At 38.9% G+C, this 20,959-nt stretch overlaps 1 protein-coding gene across 4 annotated transcripts in view; it reads right to left on the minus strand.

Annotated features, from left to right (window-relative positions):
* HELB (DNA helicase B) overlaps positions 1-20,959 on the minus strand; it is a 66,899-nt gene that overhangs the window by 10,724 nt on the left and 35,216 nt on the right. For all 4 annotated transcript variants that reach the window (XM_069584709.1, XM_069584711.1, XM_069584708.1 and 1 more), the window contains 8 exons: positions 19,940-20,818; positions 17,278-17,455; positions 15,727-15,868; positions 13,020-13,174; positions 5,675-5,756; positions 5,087-5,146; positions 3,377-3,605; positions 2,424-2,567 (listed from right to left, as the gene is read on the minus strand). In XM_069584709.1, the coding sequence (XP_069440810.1) occupies positions 2,424-2,567; positions 3,377-3,605; positions 5,087-5,146; positions 5,675-5,756; positions 13,020-13,174; positions 15,727-15,868; positions 17,278-17,455; positions 19,940-20,818 (1,869 nt within the window). The remainder of the gene's footprint in view (positions 1-2,423; positions 2,568-3,376; positions 3,606-5,086; positions 5,147-5,674; positions 5,757-13,019; positions 13,175-15,726; positions 15,869-17,277; positions 17,456-19,939; positions 20,819-20,959) is intronic.

The following is a 20,959-nucleotide window of genomic DNA, read 5'->3' on the forward strand; positions in this document are numbered from 1 at the left end:
ATAGGCCAGAAAAATGCCCAATGTCACCAAGTAACTGTGAGAAAACAATTTCAAGAAAACAATATCAAACTGTGGCTATCCTTAATCCCTATGTTTTCAGTGGCCAATGTAGACTAAGAAAGGGCTGGAACCATTCTCTCTCCCAAAGCTCCCACATTCCTCTGCTGAAAGAGGAATTGTGGAAAGACAAAGAACAAGATGAAGCATGTATAAAATACAGATTTGCACTTAAAAACAAACCCTGTACACACCAAACACTTCCACCTTCCTGGACACAGAGCGTTTGAATCAACACTTCAGATCATGGCTTAGTGTTAGTTGCTCAGTTGTGCCCGACTCTTCATGACCCCCTGGACTGCAGCCTACCAGGCTCCTGTGTCCATGAGACTTTCCAGGCAAGGATACTGGAGTGGGCTGCCATTTCCTTCTCCAGGGGATCTTCCCAATTTAGGGATCGAACCCGGGTCTCCTGCACTGCAGGCAGATTCTTTACTGACTGAGCTACAAGGGAAGCCCAAAAGTTTGATAAACATTTCCTTCTAATGCTGCTGAATCTCAGAAATGAATTTAAATGATCCTTATTTCTACAAAAACTAAATACATTTGCCAGATATACAGAACCACCACCCTGCCCTTGTACTTTATATTGTGTTTTCCTAAACAGGTAAATGTCTACCTAAACTTAGCTGAGTTCTTAAGTATCCTATAAGTCTCACTGAGAAAAATTTAACAGCTTCATAATCAGTCTCCCTGTACCCACATTACTGCAACACACTGTCCTCCAAGCAGCCACATCTGTTAAGTGCAAACCCAGCCACATCAGATTTTGCTTAAAACCCATTAATGGCTCCCTGGGCTCTCAAAAAAGTCCTAACTCCTTAATATGGCTTCTACAGAACTTCCAGATGTTCAAGCTGGTTTTAGAAAAGGCAGAGGAACAAGAGATCAAATTGCCAACATCCACTGGATCATCAAAAAAACAAGAGAGTTCCAGAAAAACATCTATTTCTGCTTTCTTGACTATGCCAAAGCCTTTGACTGTGTGGATCACAATAAACTGTGGAAAATTCTGAAAGAGATGGGAATACCAGACCTCCTGACCTGTCTCTTGAGAAACCTGTATGCAGGTCAGGAAGCAACAGTTAGAACTGGACATGGAACAACAGACTAGTTCCAAATAGGAAAAAGAGTATGTCAAGGCTGTATACTGTCACCCTGCTCATTTAACTTATATGCAGAGTACATCATGAGAAATGCTGGGCTGGAAGAAGCACTAGCTGGAATCAAGGTTGCCGGGAGAAATATCAATAACCTCAGATATGCAGATGATACCACCCTTATGGCAGAAAGTGAAGAGAAACTAAAAAGCCTCTTGATGAAAGTGAAAGAGGAGAGTGAAAAAGTTGGCTTAAAGCTCAACATTCAGAAAACTAAGATCATGGCATCTGGTCCCATCACTTCATGGCAGATAGATGGGAAAACAGTGGAAACAGTGGCTGACTTTGTTTTTCTGGGCTCCAAAATCACTGCAGATGGTGACTGCAGCCATGAAATTAAAAGACGCTTACTCCTTGGAAGGAAAATTATGACCAACCTAGACAGCATATTAAAAAGCAGAGACGTCATTTTGCCAACAAAGGTCCATCTAGTCAAGGCTATGGTTTTTCCAGTGGTCATGTATGGATGTGAGAGTTGGATTGTGAAGAAAGCTGAGCGCCGAAGAATTGAAGCTTTTGAACTGTGGTGTTGGAGAAGACTGTTGAGAGTCCCTTGGACTGCAAGGAGATCCAACCAGTCCATTCTATAGGAGATCAGTCCTGGGTGTTCATTGGAAGGATTGATGCTGAAGCTGAAACTCCAATACTTTGGCCACCTCATGTGAAGGGTTGACTCAATGGAAAAGACCCTGATGCTGGGAGGGATTGGGAGCAGGAGGAGAAGGGGATGACAGAGAATGAGATGGTTGGATGGCATCACCGACTCGATGGACATGAGTCTGAGTGAACTCCAGGACATGGTGATGGACAGGGAGGCCTAGCGTGCTGCAATTCATGGGGTCGCAAAGAGTTGGACACCACTGAGCGACTGAACTGAACTGAACTAAGAGTGCCATGCCAAGTGACACTGGAGACAGAGCAAGGGGGAAATTCAGTCCTCCCAGTCCTGATCCCTCCCCCTGGGAGAAGGAGGAGGAACACCTGCAGAATGAGGCTTTAACTACAGTGTCTTAGATCTGGAAAACAGAGAGAGCTCTGAAGCAGAACAAGCAAAACGTTAGCGTCTATACAGTAGTTTCTGTGCTACTGTGTATTTTGTTTATTAATTTAAAAAATAATAAAAGCAATAAAAATTAGGAAGAAAACAATGCAATGTACTCCGTCTTGAAAAGCTATTTAAATCACTTTATAAAAGTCCACTCTTACCTGAAAAGTATGAATCGTTCTTGCCCATGCATGTTTTATGTGACAATATTGCATTAGTTTCCCAAAATCCACAGTTACTTCCAGGCCAGCCATATTATTAATGGTCAAAAATCTTTTCTTTCCAAAAGTTACATCAGTTTTATCCTGTCACCAAAACAAATAACTGCTCTTTATGTTTTCAAATACGTACTCTGCAAAGGTCTATTTGGGATTGAACATAAAATGCCACCTTATAAACAGCATGAATCATTGTTAAGAATTTCAAAGAGCTTAAAATCTATGCTTGAGCACCAACTGAATACAGACACACCCAAATATTTTAATAAACATAAGTGGAAGTTTTTGGTCGTTGAAATTTAACCTTCATTTGACTCTTCGGAGAACAGTCTGTATTGCTGTTCTTGCTCTGAAGAGTATACATTTTACTTCTTGCAGTGACTGTATAAGTCTGCATATATTTCTGGCAAAGAGTTCACTTTTCTTTACGAATTTTAAGAATAAACTTTAAGTTTACAAAGGTGTTTATACAATGAGGGCAAATTCAAGGAGACCACTTCTACAGCTTCTGTATTTAAGCAGCAACCAAGGAAATGCTGCTTTGTAAAACATAAGTGTGTCACTTGTCCCTTGGTTTTGTTACTTGAGCACTTCAAACTTATTAAAAATGTGTTTCTTCACAACGTCTCCCAGAAAATGTAAGAGAAAGGAACATTTCCCAACTAATTTTATGAGGCCAGAATTAGTTGGCCTCATAAAATCAGAAAAGATGTCACTGGAAAACTACAAATCAAGATTCCTCACGGATACAAAGCCAAAAGTTCTTAACAAAAAATTATGGAAGAAAAATGTCAGCTCTCATATGATTAGATTCTGAATCAATCCTCAGGCAATAAAAAGAAAACCAAATCTATCCCTCATAGGTAAAAAGGTACTATTTTTCTGTTATCACCTACCGCTGTTATAAAAAATATTTCTCCATTGCAGAGTCGAGTACCACTTTCAAAGTCATGCTTATTTTTAGCAAAACCAGGAGTACCACCATTAAAGTCTTCACCACTAGCTTTTAATTCATTATTTTGTTGACTGTTGAAGGTATTTTCAGGGAGTAACTCTGAGAGATATGCATTCTTGGTACAACAAATTTTATCACCAACTCCAAATTCAAGTCTATTCTGATGGTTTCTGGGATAGAAAATAAGAATACAGTATGAGAATTTGGAAAACCACAATTTCATTGTTTTTATGCACTGACTCCCACTCAGATCTGATCCAATTCTCAAAATAATTTCCACAGACTCTTTTTATCACTTTTGTTCTCCCAAGGTCACCAAGAAATCAGGAGGCTGCCACGGTTGTGGTCTGATTACCTACACTCACTGCAGCACCTCAAACTCAACATTTCCCAGCTGACTTTTTTCAAGCTAGAAATTTTGGCATAAAGGCTGATGTCTGTCTTTCCCTTCACATTCCAAAAGTTACCAAAAATCTTATCGACTCTCCCTTTTAAATTCATCCTCTCCTCTTCAATCTGTTATCACTACTCCAATTCAAGTCTCACACATTTATACATATTTCTAGTATAATAATTATGACACTATATCAGAATAATAGCAGCAAATTGGTAAGTGCTTTAGGCATGTTATTTCATTTCATCCTTACTACAACTTTATGAGGGAAATTCTAAGTATGCTCTTACTTACATGGAAGGGTGAAACTGCCTGTTCAAGACTGAGACCCAGACTCGATGGCCCCAATCGTGTGCTTTTTAACCCTTTGTTGGGGTACCTATCATGGTATTTTCTGTCTTTCCTCAATAGACAAGGAGATCCTTCAGTAACTTACACATTTCTGGATTCTCTACACTTAATAAATGGTATTATTATTATTAAGTGAAAGTCACTCAGTTGTGTCCAACTCTTTGTGATCCCATGGGGGTCGCTACGAGTCGGGCACGACTGAGCAACTTCACTTTCACTTTTCACTTTCACGCGTTGGAGAAATGGCAACCCACTCCAGTGTTCTTGCCTGGAGAATCCCAGGGCCGGGGGAGCCTGGTGGGCTGCTGTCTATGGGGTCGCACAGAGTCAGACACGACTGAAGTGACTTAGCAGCAGCAGCAGGATTAACACAATCCACGGAATTCTCAAGGCCAGAATACTGGAGTGGGTAGCCTTTCCCTTCTCCAGGAGATCTTCCCAACCCAGGAATCAAACTGGGGTCTCCTGCATTGCAGGTGGATTCTTTACCAGCTGAGCCACAAGGGAAGCCCTGTTGATACATGCAAGAGAAGTTATGTAGCCTGTCCTACGTGTGAACAGCATGGCTTTTCTATTCACTTATTTCCCTGACAGATGTTCACCTAAGGTGCTCTCTGCAGGCATCCTGTTGCTAAGGTTCCTGAATACATTCCACACATATCTAATTTGAAAAATTGCCATAAATTCTCAAAGCTCAGTTTGCAGAGGCTAGAAGTAGGAAACCACAAGGACAATTTTATTCCTTATTTTTCTCATTACGCTGATTACCAAAAATTCCTAAGGATCTATATCATACTTAATTGAAGAAATCAGCTGACTTAACAATGGAGAATAAAGATTTTTAAATATGCAACTACAATGATAAACAAACAAAAGTACAGTGAATCCAGGAAGCACTGTCCTTACTTGATTAGACGTCCTGTGTAGTGCTTGCAACAGCAGGCGTTGATCACGTCACAGTCCTGCCTACAACACAGGAAAATGCAAGGGTCACTTTAATGGAATCTCTTTCACGTAGATTTCTATTACCAACAATTATGATATATGGGGTTCTATCAAAAGTTTCCAGAACTTTCCTCAGGAAATGGTATTTGGTAATTTTGATTTAAATATAAAAGTATTTCTTCCATTCAGATTTCCTATTAGTTACCAAATATAATATTTGGTAGAAAGAGCCCTCTTTAGGGAATTCTCTGGTGGTCCAGTGGTTGGGACTCAGTACTCTCACTGCCATGGGCCTGGGTTCTATCCCTAGTCAGGGATTTAATATCCCACAAACTGTGCAGTGTGACCAATAAATGAATGAACGTATGAATGAACAGCCCTCTTTAAAAGCTGCCTTCTGCTGGGTCTACCAAAGAAGGACCTCAAAATAAGAGAGGATTCACAGTGATGAACTACTAGAGTCTCCCATTTCAACAGCATCTAGATTAGTAACGTATGAAATTTAAAAGTTCCACTTTTAAAAACAATAAAATATTGTAAATGCTTTACCTTCTAAAGGCAATAAATTGTGATGTTTTCACATCTTCTAGGTCCTTTTCTTGGAGTAAAGTACTAACTGCAGAATATAAATCTGATAATTCAAGAGAAAAAGGTTAACACAGAAAAGCACTGAATTATAACACTGTTTCAATCAGTCAGTTCAGTCCCTGAGTTGTGTCTGACTCTTTGTGACCCCATGGACTACAGCACACCAGGCCTCCCTGTCCATCACCAACTCCCGGAGCTTACTCAAACTCATGTCCATTGAGTCAGTAATGCAATCCAACCATCTCATCCTCTGTCGTCCCCTTCTCCTCCTGCCTTCAATCTTTCCCAGCATCAGGGTCTTTTCCAGTGAGTCAGTTCTTTCCATCAGGTGGCCAAAGTATTGGAGTTTCAGCTTCAGCATTAGTCCTTCCAATGAATATTCAGGACTGATCTCCTTTAGGATGGACTGGTTGGATCTCCTTTCAGTCCAAGGGACTAAAGAGTCTTCAACACCACAGTTCAAAAGCATCAATTCTTCAGCACTCAGCTTTCTTTATAGTCCATGACTACATGAAAAACCATATAGTACATGACTACATGAAAAACCATATAGTACATGATTACTAGAAAAACCATAGCTTTGACTAGATGGACCTTTGTTGGCTAAGTAGTATCTCTGCTTTTTAATATGCTGTCTAGGTTGGTCATAACTTTTCTTCCAAAGAGCAAGTGTCTTTGAATTTCATGACTGCACTCACCATCTACAGTGATTTTGGAGCCCAAGAAAATAAAATCTGTCACTGTTTCCATTGTTTCCCCATCTATTTGCCATGAAGTGATGGGACCAGATGCCATGATCTTAGTTTTCTGAATGTTGAGTTTTAATCCAACTTTCTCACTCTCCTCTTTTACTTTCAAGAGGCTCTTTAGCTCTTCTTCGCTTTCTGCCATAAGGGTAGTGTCATCTGCATATTTGAGGTTATTCATATTTCTCCTGGCAATCTTGATTCCAGCTTGTGCTTCATCCAGCCCGCATTTTGAATGATGTACTCTGCATACAAGTTAAATAAGCAGGGTGACAATATACAGCCTTGACGTACTCCTTTCCCTATTTGGAACCAGTCTGTTGTTTCATGTCCAGTTCTGTTACTTCTTGACTTGCATTCAGATTTCTCATGAGGCAGGTTAGATGGTCTGGTATTCCCATCTCTTTAAGAATTCTCCATAATTTGTTGTGAGGTTGGATGGCATCACGGACTTGATGGACATGGGTCTGGGTGAACTCCAGGATTTGGTGATGGACAGGGAGGCCTGGTGTGCTGAGATTCATGGGGTTGCAAAGAGTTGGACATGACTGAGTGACTGAACTGAACTGAACACAGTCAAAAGCTTTGGCATAGTCAATGAAGCAAGAGTAGATGTTTTTCTGGAACTCTCTTGCTTTTTTGATGATCTGGCAGATGTTGGCAATTTGATCTCTGGTTCCTCTGCCTTCACTAAATCCAGCTTGAACATTTGGATGTTCACGGTTCACATACTGTTGAAGCCTTGCTTTGAGAATTTTGAGCATTACTTTGCTAGTGTGTGAGATGAGTGCAATTGTGCAGTAGTTTGAACATTTTTTGGCCTTGCCCTTTTTTGGGATTGGAATGAAAACTGACCTTTTTCAGTCTTGTGGCCACTGCTGAGTTTTCCAAATTTGCTGGCATATTGAGTGCAGCACTTTCACAGCATCATCTTTTAGGATTTGAAATAGCTCAACTGGAATTCCACTGCTTCCACTAGCTTTGTTCGTAGTGACGCTTCCTAAGGCCCACTTGACTTCACATTCCAGGATGTCTGGGTCTAGGTGAGTGATCACACCATCATGGTTATCTGGGTCATGAAGATCTTTTTTGTATAGTTCTGTGTATTCTTGCCACCACTTGTTAATATCTTCTGCTTCTGTTAGGTCCATACCATTTCTGTCCTTTATTCTGCCCATCTTTGCATGAAATGTTCCCTTGGTATCTATAATTTTCTTGAAGAGATTTCTCGTCTTTCCCATTCTATTGTCTTCCTCTATTTCTTTGCATTGATCACTGAGGAAGGCTTTCTTATTCCCCCTTGCAATTCTTTGGAACTCTGCATTCAAATGGGTATATCTTTCCTTTTCTCCTTTACCTTTTGCTTCTCTTTTCTCAGCTATTTGTAAGGCCTCCTCAGACAACCATTTTGCCTTTTTGCATTTCTTTTTCTTGGGGATGGTCTTGATCACTGCCTCCTATACAATGTCATGAAACTCCGTCCATAGTTCACTGGGCACTCTGTCTATCAGAACTAATCCCTTGAATCTAGTTCTCACTTCTACTGTATAATTGTGAGGGATTTGATTAAGGTCATACCTGAATGGTCTAGTGGTTTTCCCTACTTTCTTCCATTTAAGTCTGAATTTGCCAATAAGGAATTCATGATCTGAGCCACAGTCAGCTCCCGGTCTTGTTTTTGCTGACTGTATAGAGCTTCTCCATCTTTGGCTACAAAGAATATAATCAATCTGATTTCAGTATTGACCATCTGGTGATGTCCACATGTAGAATCTTCTCTTGTGTTGTTGGAAGATGGTGTTTACTATGACCAGAGCATTTTCTTGGCAAAACTGTTAGCCTTTGACCTGCTTCATTTTGTACTCCAAGGTCAAATTTGCCTGTTATTACAGGTATCTCTTGACTTCCGACTTTTGCATTCCAGTCTCCTATAATGAAAAGGACATCTTTTTTGGATGTTAGTTCTAGGAGGTCTTCATAGAATCATTCCTGGTTGGGGCATAGACTTGAATGGCTTGCCTTGGAAACAAACAGAGATCATTCTGTCGTTTTTGAGACTGCATCCAAGTACTACATTTCGGACTCTTTGTTTGACTATGAGGGCTATTCCATTTCTTCTAAGGGATTCTTGCCCACAGTAGTAGATATAATGGTCATCTGACTTAAATTCACCCATTCCAGTCCATTTTAGTTCGCTGATTCCTAAAATGTCAATGTTCACTTTTGCCATCTCCTATTTAACTACTTCCAATCTGCTTTGATTCATGGACCTAACATTCCAGAGTACTATGCAATATTGCTCTTTACAGCATTGGACTTTACTTCTATCACCAGTCACATCCACAACTGGGTATTGTTTTTGCTTTGGCTCCATCCCTTCATTCTTTCTGGAGTTATTTCTCCACTGATCTCCAGTAGCATACTGGACACCCACCAACCTGGGGAGTTCCTCTTTCACTGTCCTATCTTTTTGCCTTTTCATACTGTTCATGGGGTTCTCCAGGCAAGAATACTGAAGTGGTTTGCCATTCCCTTCTCCAGTGGACCACTTTTTGTCAGAACTCTCCACCCTTGTCCGTCTTGGGCTGCCCTACACGGCATGGCTCACAGTTTCATTGAGTTAGACAAGTCTATGGTTCATGTGATCAGTTTGATTAGTTTTCTATGAGTGTGGTTTTCATTCTGTCTGCCCTCTGGTGGGTACGAATAACAGGCTTATGGAAGCTTCCTGATGGGAGAGACTGACTGAGGGGAAACTAATTCAGAATTCCTGCTAAGGGGTCTCATCAAACAGGATACAGGTTCACCACAGGAGCATCAACCTTATTTGCTTCATCAGCCAGAAGAAAAGAAACCAGAATGAAGGCATGTCTTCCAGCCATTCTTTCTCAGCCACTAGCCCAGACAGCTCCTAATTTGTAGTATCATCACTGCATATTTATTGATGGTTTCTAGGACAAAATATGTAACAGAATTACTAATGTACGACTTCTGTTTTAAGCTCTGGTGGCACTAGTGGTCATCAGTTGTAGTTTGAGAATCTATATGCTTTGCATCTGTGATTTCATCTTTAATTTAATCATCACAATATGCATATAATGCATGTATTATTATACCCAGAGCTGACATTTAGCTGATACAGACCTGTATAAAATAGGGAGATGTTTTTATAATATCTAGACTAGAAAACAGCTACTCCCCAAACACCACAAAGCCCTCTCTCAAACCCCACCCATGTCTTTGCCTCCTCCAGAATCCCCAGATCTCCCCATGATTCAACAACTAATAGGTTAACCCTGACACAGGAGGGGCATCTATTCCAATAGTGACCAGACTCTGCCAGCTATTAAATAGTTTAACCCTCACCACTGATTACATCCTTGCTACGAAAGTGAAACTGAGGCCCTTGAAAGTAAAATAAGTTTTCCAACAGGGTAGGGTGGCCAGCCTCCCTCTTTTAGCACTCAGATCACTGACAGTGATAATGTCCACTTACAACTTGTCCTTCCTCACAGCCTGAGAAGCTGGCTTCCTCTCATCTCTCTTAGCAATGTTACAAATCAGGGAACATTTCTCAAGAAAGGGATAAGATATAAAAATTGGGGAAAAAACATCTCAGGTTTTTAGGTCTTTCCCTCATAGATAAATCAAAAGGGAATGAAAAAGCCCAGTACTTGTAAGCCTTGCTCTAGGAAAACCGAATTAGTTGCTCACGGAGCCCTTCATTTTTCATATGAAGAAAGTGTTATCAGTAAAACATGGCCAACACTCAGCTCACCTCCAGCCAAGCCCTGCTTGCAAAGGTTTCACACGTACAGAATCATGCTGTTCTGCTCCCTGATTTGTTCACTCTCCCTACATTTTCCAGATCAATATACACACTGTATTTCCTTGATTCTAAGATATGCATTTTTTCTCATTTTAACATCATTGGAATTCCAGCCCAGCTACGAAGCCTGTCTCAGGGCTTTGTATCTTGCAATAATGGGAATAACTGGGTAATTTATTAAGAAATACTTATTACTTAAGTGTTAAGTAATAATACTTAATTATTCATGAAAAAGTACTATATGCCTCTCTATGGAGTATTTATTCAATTCTCTTAAAGAAGAGACTCATTTTCCAGCTGAAGTTTATAATTAAGATATAATTAAGATAGAGAAACAGCATCAGCTAAGCTCTGCTACCATTCTGAAACTTTTTTAAGTACATTCTCATTAATGTAAAGAATGGGTGCCAGAAATAAAACTAAACTTATTTCAGGTAGATCTAAATGGAACAGCAGAGAAAGAAAGTTCTTAATGATAGCTGTCTCATTTTCTTCAATTGTACTAATATCTACTATGAACTAAGCTGTGGTGAGGATAAACATTATCTAAATTATTCACTGCTGCTGCTGCTGCTAAGTCGCTTCAGTCGTGTCCGACTCTGTGTGACCCCATAGACAGCCTCCTACCAGGCTCCTCTGCCCCTGGGATTTTCCAGGCAAGAACACTGGAGTGGGTTGCCATTTCCTTCTCCAATGCATGAAAGTGAAAAGTGAAAGTGAAGTCGCTCTGTTGTGTCCAACTCTTAGCGACCTCAAGACTGCAGCCTACCAGGCTCCTCCATCCATGGGATTTTCCAGGCAATTATTCACAACGTGTAGAATAAAAAACAAGCCAAAAAACAATACACAGCTTATAATCCAATTTATATAAAACTAAATTGGTCTCTGTATGCATGGCAACCCACTCCACTATTCTTGCCAGGAGAATCCCATGGACAGGGCAGCCTGGCAGGCTACAGTCCATAGGGTTGCAGAGTTAGACATGACTGAAGTGACTTAGCACGTACACATGGATATAATTAAGTTTTATAAAGATAAACACCAAGCTCTTCCTATGGATGTAACTTTTATGGGAGTTGACTCTGGGGAAGAGGAGTGGGAATGATCGAAGGAAATATTAATTTTTATTTCAAACACTTCTGTATCATTTGACTTCTGTTAAGGAATATAAATAATTTCTATAATAAAAAAAATCACCAAACACACATATATAGAATCCCATTATCACATGATCTCATTGAAAAAAAGAATATTGTAACGTGTGAATGAACACTAACCCAAGGGAACTAAGATGGGACACACACAGAAGAGGAGAGGCTTACATACAAAGCTGGATGTCAATTAATGTCACATGCTGAGTGAAAGCTGCTAAGTAAGAAGCGCATAATTTGAAGAACTATGGCAACTACAATAAATTCTCAATAATAACCATTTAAATCTTCACCAATTCAATTTTGAGTAAACCACTACACTATTTTTAAACGCTTGCTAAGTAAGTTTATAATATAAAGATTCAAAGGTATAATCTATTTAAATAAATTCATTTGGAGTAATAACTTAATATCTATTATTATTTACAAAAAAAAATAACATTTACATGATCCAACCAGTTCATCCTAAAGGAAATCAGTCCTGAATGTTCACTGGAAGGACAGATGTTGAAGCTGAAACTCCCAATACTTTGGCCACCTGATGTGAAGACCTGACTCCCTGGAAAAGACCCTGATGCTGGGAAAGATTGAGGGCAGGAGAAGAAGGTGACGACAGAGGATGAGACAGTTGGATGGCATCACCAACTCAATGGACATGAGTCTGAGTAAACTCCGGGAGTTGGTGATGGACAGGAAGGCCTGGCGTGCTGCAGTCCATGGGGTCGAAAAGAGTCGGATACAAAGAGTTGGACTGAACTGATTTACAAAAAAATAACATTTACATAGCTCCTCAAAACTGACAAATGCCCTCAACTTCCACAACTGTTCCATACTGTCACTGTGACCCCCATTTTACCAATGGTGGAGTGATGAGACACGACTCATACAGGGAGAAGAGTCCCTTGTCCCATGCATTTTCTCAATCCTATCATGCTGTTATCCTAATACTCCTAATTAGAAGTGACGTTTGTCCACTTTATTAGAAACAGAACTGTTAGGAACTCAGCTTAGCAACAGTTTGACAGCCATCACTTTTGTTTCACAAATGTCCTCAAAACAACAAATGTTTCCAATTGCTGTTTTGAAAAAAAGCTTCATTCATTAAGAATAAACTTGCGATTACCGGGGCTCTTGCTTTATTGTAAACTAATCATCTTCGGCCCTGGGTCAGGAAGATCCCCTGGAGGAGGAAATGGCAACCCACTCCAGTATTCTTGCCTAGAGAATCCCATGGGCAGAGGAAGCCTGGCAGGCTACAGTCCACAGGGTCACAAAGACTCAGACATGACTGAGCAACTGAGCACAGCAAACTAATCATCTACATCCACTTATATACTCAACAAATATTTACTAAGTCCTTTAGTATGCATGAGCTTACTTTTTTACAAAATTCAAAAGTAATCTGCTTTTGATGATTAATAAATTTATTAAATTAATACATTAAATAAATTTATGTTCAGTGCCTAATGTTTTACTAGCAATATTTATATTACTATCAAATAAAACTACAAGTAGTTATTTAATAACTGAATTATAAAACTGAAATATTTAACCCTATAAACATAAAGGTTTATACTTACAAGACTGATGGTTACTTTTTGAGGACTGAGAACTGGCATCTTCTTCTGGGAGTCTGACAAAAATAAATGATTTATCTTGTACTGAGACAGGGAATGTCAGATTATCAGAGATATTCAACTCTGCATCAAATGTTGGAAACTGGCGTCTTGAGATTCTTAAATAAAGATAAAATAATACACCAAGAATATTAGCATCCAAAAATGTGTCTTCACATACGAGCAGAGATAATGTCATTATAATAATATCCGTGAATAGGTCATAAACAGGGTGAAAAGGCCACCCATACATGCATTATAAATACTAAAGGAGTTTCAAAACAGACAGCCAAGACCACATTGTTACATTTATCCATCAGTCCCCTACTCCTAGCACATTTAAAGTATTAGAAAAAATTTACCAAGCAACATTCTGAGAACTTGATCTACTTTTCTCCAAACCACAAAAGAACCACACAAGGTAGGTATTATCCTCATTTCATAGATAAAGCAGCATGATGCCTAGTTAACTACAGTGGGGATGTCCAAGATCACAGAGGTAGAAAGCAGAAGAGCTAGGATGGAAATTTGGACCCAATGGGCTCCATATTTCTGTTTAATTTAGACTCTTCAGGGGCTTTTCCATACATATACATCACACTCCTTCTTTTCTCCTTCCGTCTATTATATATCATACCTATGGGCTCATCTTCTCAACTGAACCAAGTATCCACATCTTCTCTTTGCTTCTGTTCCCTTCTCAATCATTTTTTATTCTTGTACACCCCAAGATTAGCAAGCCATAACAGAAAACAGTAAGGGCCAGAGGCATTATCACACTAGAGTCCCTCCTGGGCTATCTGTTAGAAAACTGACTCCCCATAAAGACCAACCTCAGCCTAGCTATCAAAGGTCTAGAACCCTACTGTGTGTCATCTTCAACCCTTCCCAAAATGGTGGAAAGAGAAGAAAGGAGAGAGGAGAAGGCTGGCCCTGCTGTACTATCCCAGGTTTAATTTGGGGTGCTGAGAATCACCATGGATTTCCTGTTCTGCTTCTGACCCAGGACATGTAACACTTCTATCTCTGTTCATGGTATCACTGGGACTCATCTGTCATTAATCACAGGGTGATGATGACCAAGAGGAAATGATGAAAGGAGCACAGCCCAAAAGATATTGAAAAAGTTACTAAAAGGAATTCCTAGGTTTCAGAGAAAATTGAGTTCTAAGACATCTAATGTGCTTCGTATTCTCCCAAAGATTTCTAGACTTTACAATAACCAATCATCTACCAATATTCCAAAACTGAGGTTGCCTTTATGTAGGGGCAGAAGAGCGATAGGTAAAGAATATTATACAGCAACTACATTATTTTTCTTACTGTCTCAATATGAATCTATATCATCTACACTATTCCTATCCATTCTTTCTCTTCCTCTCTGTTCTCTCCAGGGCAGACAGGGACAGGGAGATGGTTTTTGCTGACATCCAAGCAAGACAATGTTTAGACAACAAAAACAGCATCTTGTAGTCTAATGCAATATCCTGTCCTGCTGAATATCTGAACCAGATAGCTGCAAAGACCTCCATATAAGCTATCAAGTTTTCAATCTATCATTTAAAAAAACAGGAACTCTTCTGACAGAAAACAAATCATGATAAAGAAAGCACTCTTTTTTTTAAAAAAAAAAAAGGACTTCTTTGAGCAAAATCTACCTTTCAATTTAATTCTACATTAATTAGTAAGTCATTTTTGGTCCTCAAGTACAGTCAAAAATCTAGTTCCAGATCCTAAGCCCCAGATGGATACATACCAGGTCCAATGGCAGGACAGAGGTCCAAAAAATGTTGCACAAAGACCTAAGACAATGAAGTTTCAAGCTAAATTTGTGATCATAGCAACAGTTCAGGACCCATGCTGTATTTTTACGCCAATCAACTATCATCCTCTGCCATTCAGTTGATTGCCCCATGATCCCAAGAATTTCCTAAGCAATGGCTAGTAATAAAGTAGAACCGAAAATAATGCCATGCAGATACAGAAATAAAGGATGCACTACAGCCAATAAGAGGGAAACGAAACCTGGAAAAATAAAAATAAAAAACACCAAACATAGAGGAAAATAGCACCTTGAAAGAGTCAGAAACAAAGATAAATTGTGGCCCACAGAATAAAACAGTTTCTTAATATACTATAGCCCCATCACATCTATTACAGAGGATCACTCTAAAGGCTTATGCAAAGATTACAGGAACAGAAGGATTCTTTCCTACTCTTAAAGTCATATGCCACAGGTACCACCAGGATTCATCAAGGAGTAAAACATCTTTTTATGCTTTGGGCTCTCCCCTTATAAAAATTACAGGGAATGTATTTCCCAGTTGGCCCTTGAACTCTAATGAACTCATTTCCAATTCTCTGTTCCGCTTGGGTTTATTCTGGTATCTAAGCCTGATGCAATTTTATTTCACAAACATACTTTTAAAATTAAGAAAACATATTTATTCTTAAACTTCAACAACAATTTATGTTGTGCCAATAATGAAAAATATTAATTTTGCTTTTCTAACTGTGGGACAAAAGATATACATATACTGAAGGATAAAAAAGTTTTGCTAAAAGAGTATAGTAAACACACTGTACCGAATCACCTTAATTCAAAAGCCTGCATTTTTCCTTTATTTCCAATACAACAAAAAGAAAACGCAGAATTTTAGCCATAATATACCTTGTAGCATTGTCCACAATTAGTTCAGATTCTGCTCTATGGTTTGTCTTTAGCTCAATAGCACAATTCCTTGATTTAAGAGTTTCAAAAAGATCTTTCAGCAAGTTACCAGGTTCAATGCTGGGTAACTGTCTAACATCACCTGAAGAGGGGGAAAAGTTGATACAGTCAGTAGGTTTTAAGTAACTAGGATCTTGAAATTTAGAAATTACTTTTATTTCTCCCTACTGATAAATGCTATAAAGACTTACTCTGAGAAAAAAAAAAAATCTTTGTTTAAAATTACTTAAGAATATTAAGTCTTCAAAAATATTCAACAACAAAAGTCATTCCAATTAAACAATATAAAGTATAAAAACAGTGATAACATGGTAAGGTAAAATGTGAATCGAACTTTTTTCATGTTTACAGATATGTGTTGGGGTATACATTTTCACCAACATGTACACAAAAAAACAGGTCTTAGGTATCTATAATTTAGTCATTTATTCAATCCTGCTCAATGTCTTTCTAAACATGGAAAAATCTATGGCCTCAAATAAATAAAATTAACATTAAAATGTGAAATAAATCCAGTGCATTTGATAATAGATAAATTTCAGTAATGTAATGATAATGTTCTGCTCTATTACACATCTTTTTACTTTAAACAAACAAGCAAATCCTAGAGAAAAGAGAAACTGTTTTCTGGGAAACTGAGAGAATGCTTTAACTATTAATGGAATCAACTGCTTATACAATATTCTCAAATACCTAAAACAATTACTTATAAATATATTGATTCTCTCATTGCAATTTTATTTTCTCCTCCATTAAATCATATAGTCTACACATCAGTACTACCCAATAGAATCTAACTAAATCTCACCGGAATTGGAAAGGACTTAAGCTAGTGAGGTTTCATTTGCACTATTAGCTTAAAATCATAAAATTACTTTTAAGTGGTCTATCGTTCAGACTTATTATTATTTCCAAATGATCTACGTCCTGATTTACTCTGAGTCTGTGACAATTTTACTATTTTAATAGTCATCATTTAGGTAATTACTGTAACCCCTCACAACTCTTATTTCATTCACAACCTAGCTTGCTAATAATTAACCAAAACAAGAAGCCACTGAGCTGATGGAGGTGGTCAAATTGAACTCAGTGTGCCTTTAGTGTGGGCTCTGAGAAATGCCTTCTCGCCTGTAGGATATGGATATTAAAACACTGAAATGGTATAAACAAGCTACTGTGTGTGTGTGTGTGTGTGGTGTGTGTGTGTGTATGCATGCTCAGTCGTGTCCGACTCTTTTTGCGACCCTACGGACAGTAGCCTGCCAGACTCCTCTGTCTATGGGATTTTCCAGGCAAGAATACCAGAGTGGGTTGCCATTTCCTTCTCCAGGGGATCTTCCCAACCCAGGGATTGAACCCATGTCTCTGGTGAGACTCCTGCATTGGCAGGTGGATTCTTTACCAATGAACCACCTGGAAAACCCCAAAACAACCTACTAATCACAATGATTTGAACCAAACAATTAGGATTCCAACAATATTTTAACTTACCAAGGACAATAAGTTTAGAAAGTTTGGAGTGCTCACACAATAAATTTAAAACCGACTTGAAGATTGCTACAGAGACCAAACTCCCTTCATCCACAACCAGAACTCTAACCGAAGAAAATTTCCACGGCCTGTTCTTGGTCTTTATTTTTTCCTTCCATAAATAGAAACTATAATTGACCTACAAGCAAAGTATGACATTTCTAAATTCAGGTTAAAAAATTCACCAAAAAAAAAAAAAATCAAAAAATTTTAACATGATCTTTTAAAATAAAACTCTTAAATGGGGAAGGGATGGGGAGGATATAGGTACAATAACATGGGGGAAAAGATGAAAGAAATAGAGAACACAAAAGTTATACAATGGAAAGATAGAGGAAATAGTTCAAAAAAATTGCTTCCTAGTACTCACCAGGAAGCACTTAATGTGTTTAATTCAACAAACAGCACTCTTCCACCACCAGAGTCCCAACGGTTTTCTTACCACTCCTGACCAGACTGAGCTCCCTGTTCTTTTCAACCGCAATCAAACCTTCTCTTGGCCTTCTGAGATAGCCCAAACACTTAAGCCTCACTCTTCTCGCAACTAGAATACTCCATTCTGGAAATAAAGTGCTGTCTGCCTGAACTAACTATAAAAATATTATTTTTTCAAGTTCTTCCCCAACACTGAAAAACTACCACCACTACAACCAACAAGACAACTAAAAACAAAAAACCCTATTACAGAGGTAAAAATATTTACTATCAAAAAAAATTTACAACCAGAGAATGTTAAATATTTTGGTGTATATCATTCAAAAAATGTTTCTATGTTGTTTATATATATACATGCGCAATGTATGTGTGTGTGTGTATGTATATGCTCATTGTCACTAAAAAATTACTTGCATTATCTGCTGGTACCCCTAGCCCAAGAATGATAAATAAATGATATAACAACCACCTCAGGGCTCTCCTGAGCCTAAATATAGCTTCAGAAATGTCCTCCCAGCATTCCAACCCAATATTAAGATACTACTAATTGATCAGAGTTGGAACATAAGATGAAATTCAGTAACGATCCTTCTCTGGCCTCCCCTCTTCTAGGAGGTCATAAACTGATCAGAAGATTCTCCCACCAATGAGCTACATTGAACTCCTCTAGCACTGTGCTCACTCATGTGATAAATGTAATGCAAAAGTCATTTCTGAGATGGCGTGTGGGTCTACAAAGGGATCTTCTTGACCCAGGGATCAAAACCAGGTCTCCTGCATTGCAGGTGGATTCTTTACCATCTGAGCCAGCAGGGAATCCCATGATTCTAGGCAGCCTTCCTCAGAACTGCTTTCTTCATTTCACTCTTTTGCCTGGGAACCTAAATGACTCCCCCGTAATGAAGTCCAGGCTTGTTTGTTAGGTGTTCAAAGTCTGTAGTAAATAAGGGAATCACCGCACAGCGGAAAGAGTAGCAAGCTGGGAGGTTACACATGTGAATCCCAGGGCGAGCTCTGCCCTTGGTTAAGTTTGGGGCCAACTGTTTAACACCCTCAAATTTCTATTGGCTCTTCTGTAAAATGCAGGTAACATCATCTTCCCACTTTACTCCTCTGTCAAGGACTTTATGAAACAAGAAAATACAAACTTTAAAGCTCAAATTCCCAGTATAAACCAAGTGCAATTTCCATTATTCTACACACACTTCATTCCATTCAACAAAGTGCCCTCAAAATCTCTACACCCACTTGATGACTTACCTCAATGCCTCTGGGAAGGCCTTTCTCTTAAATAAAACCTTCTTCTTACCTGAGCTTCATCATCCATTAGACTCCAATTCTTTTTTCCTTCAGAAATCTTCCAAGGACTAAGTGCCTTGATCTATAAAACGCCAGGTCAGGGCTAAAGGAAACTCTCCAACTCTTTATAACTTTGAAACTTCATAACTCTCAACTACAGTCACAGCTATTTTTTTCAAGCATCTTAATTCATTTGAAATGCTGATTATGCAACTGCTATTTGCCAGGCACTGTTGTAGGCAGAGGAGATAAAGCACTAAACCAGATGACCCAAGTGTTTTCACTTTTACGGAGCTTTCATTCCACAAAATGTGGACTCTGACGTGTTTGTAACCAGTCCCAGTGAGAAAGGGGGCCATGTGCCAGAATCAAAACCAACTACAGCATTAAGCATACACTTGAGTTGACTCTTTTTTTCATAATAAGACTTTCTTAAAGAAGGAAGCAGCACAGTGAGAGCATGAACACCTATTTCCCTGTAAACAGTAACAGTTTATAGACTGGCTGTTTGAGTCGCATTGAGTTAAAATAGCGGTCTCCACCCTTTTTGGCACCAGGGACTGTTTTCATGGAAGACAATTTTTTCATGGACAGATGACAATTTTTTCACGGACAGATGGGGGCAGGAGGAGGTTGTGATGGTTTCAAGATGATCCAAGATTCAAGGGCATTATATTTACCTCACACTTTACTTCTAATCAAATGCTGTGGCTAATCAGATAGCCTGGAGGTTGGGGAATCTCTGATCTAATGATTAGCTACCACAAGGCAAGGGTCTAGAAAACATTCTATAAATGCCCACTAATTGTTTTCAGGAAGAAATGAAAAATTAAATCATTAAGTCCGTCTTTAAATGTTTTGCCTAGAGAAAAAATGTAAAAGGTTTTACCTGACAAAGTGTATAAGCGTTAAAACCAGTTTTCTGTCTCAGTAAGCCAGCTGCTTTCCCTGTAGGTGCCGTAAGTAAAACTTCTATAGCCTTGTCCTGTTTCTGCTGACTTTGCTCAGTGAAGGTGATCCATTCTTCTGGTACATTCCAGTCTTGTTCAAAATCTTCACAAGCTTTTTTCACTTCTCTTTCTTCCAACAACTCTATATGCTTAAAAAGCTGGCTAACAATTGTGGTCTTCCCACAGCCACCTTTCCCACTTATGACTGTCACAGCATTGGAGCAAATCATGTCCAGAGCAGTCATCTGGTCTTGATCCAGCTGACCCTCACTCATTTCTGCATTCACTTCATTTTCACTATCATCCCAAATATGGTCACCGCTGTCTTGCGTGTCCAAAATATCCACAAGATCTTCTAATCTTGTTTCATTGGGTTTACTTTTATTCAGTGTATCATCACTTCCTGAATTCTCAGGTCTTGGGGTGCGAATAGATGCAAGCACCTTTTTGACATCGACCTGTAACTGCCATGGGGGCCTGGTCATCAAGTCACAGACTGAAGAGGCAATGCCTCTCTCAGCCTGGTAAAGGTCATCAAGAAAGACACAGCCCTTCTCATACATCACCACACCAATATCCTTCAAGAACTTCAGAGACTGCCAAGCATCGTGAAAAGACATGAGGTCTGACAGTTGAAAAGTTAAGTCAGCTTCTTCAACACACGTGTGCCCCTGCTCTCTACATATCTGCTTCAGTTGAGAATATATTATTAATGCATTCTTCTCCAAATCCGTCATCAACTGGAACAGAGACTTGCATTGACTAAACGACGTCCAACTTGCTTCACATCGCAAAAGCTTCAGTTCTCTGTAGGTTATCTTTAAGAAAATAAAGGTCATATTGTTTTATAAGAGTGATAAAGACTGATAACTTATGAGAATTACAGTGAAAACTATGGCATTTATTAATAATTTCTAAGTTCCAGAAGACATGTGTTTCAATGAAATTTGGAGGAGAAA

The sequence above is a fragment of the Ovis canadensis genome, chromosome 3 (genome assembly GCF_042477335.2).
Source record: "Ovis canadensis isolate MfBH-ARS-UI-01 breed Bighorn chromosome 3, ARS-UI_OviCan_v2, whole genome shotgun sequence".
Lineage (NCBI taxonomy): Eukaryota > Metazoa > Chordata > Mammalia > Artiodactyla > Bovidae > Ovis > Ovis canadensis.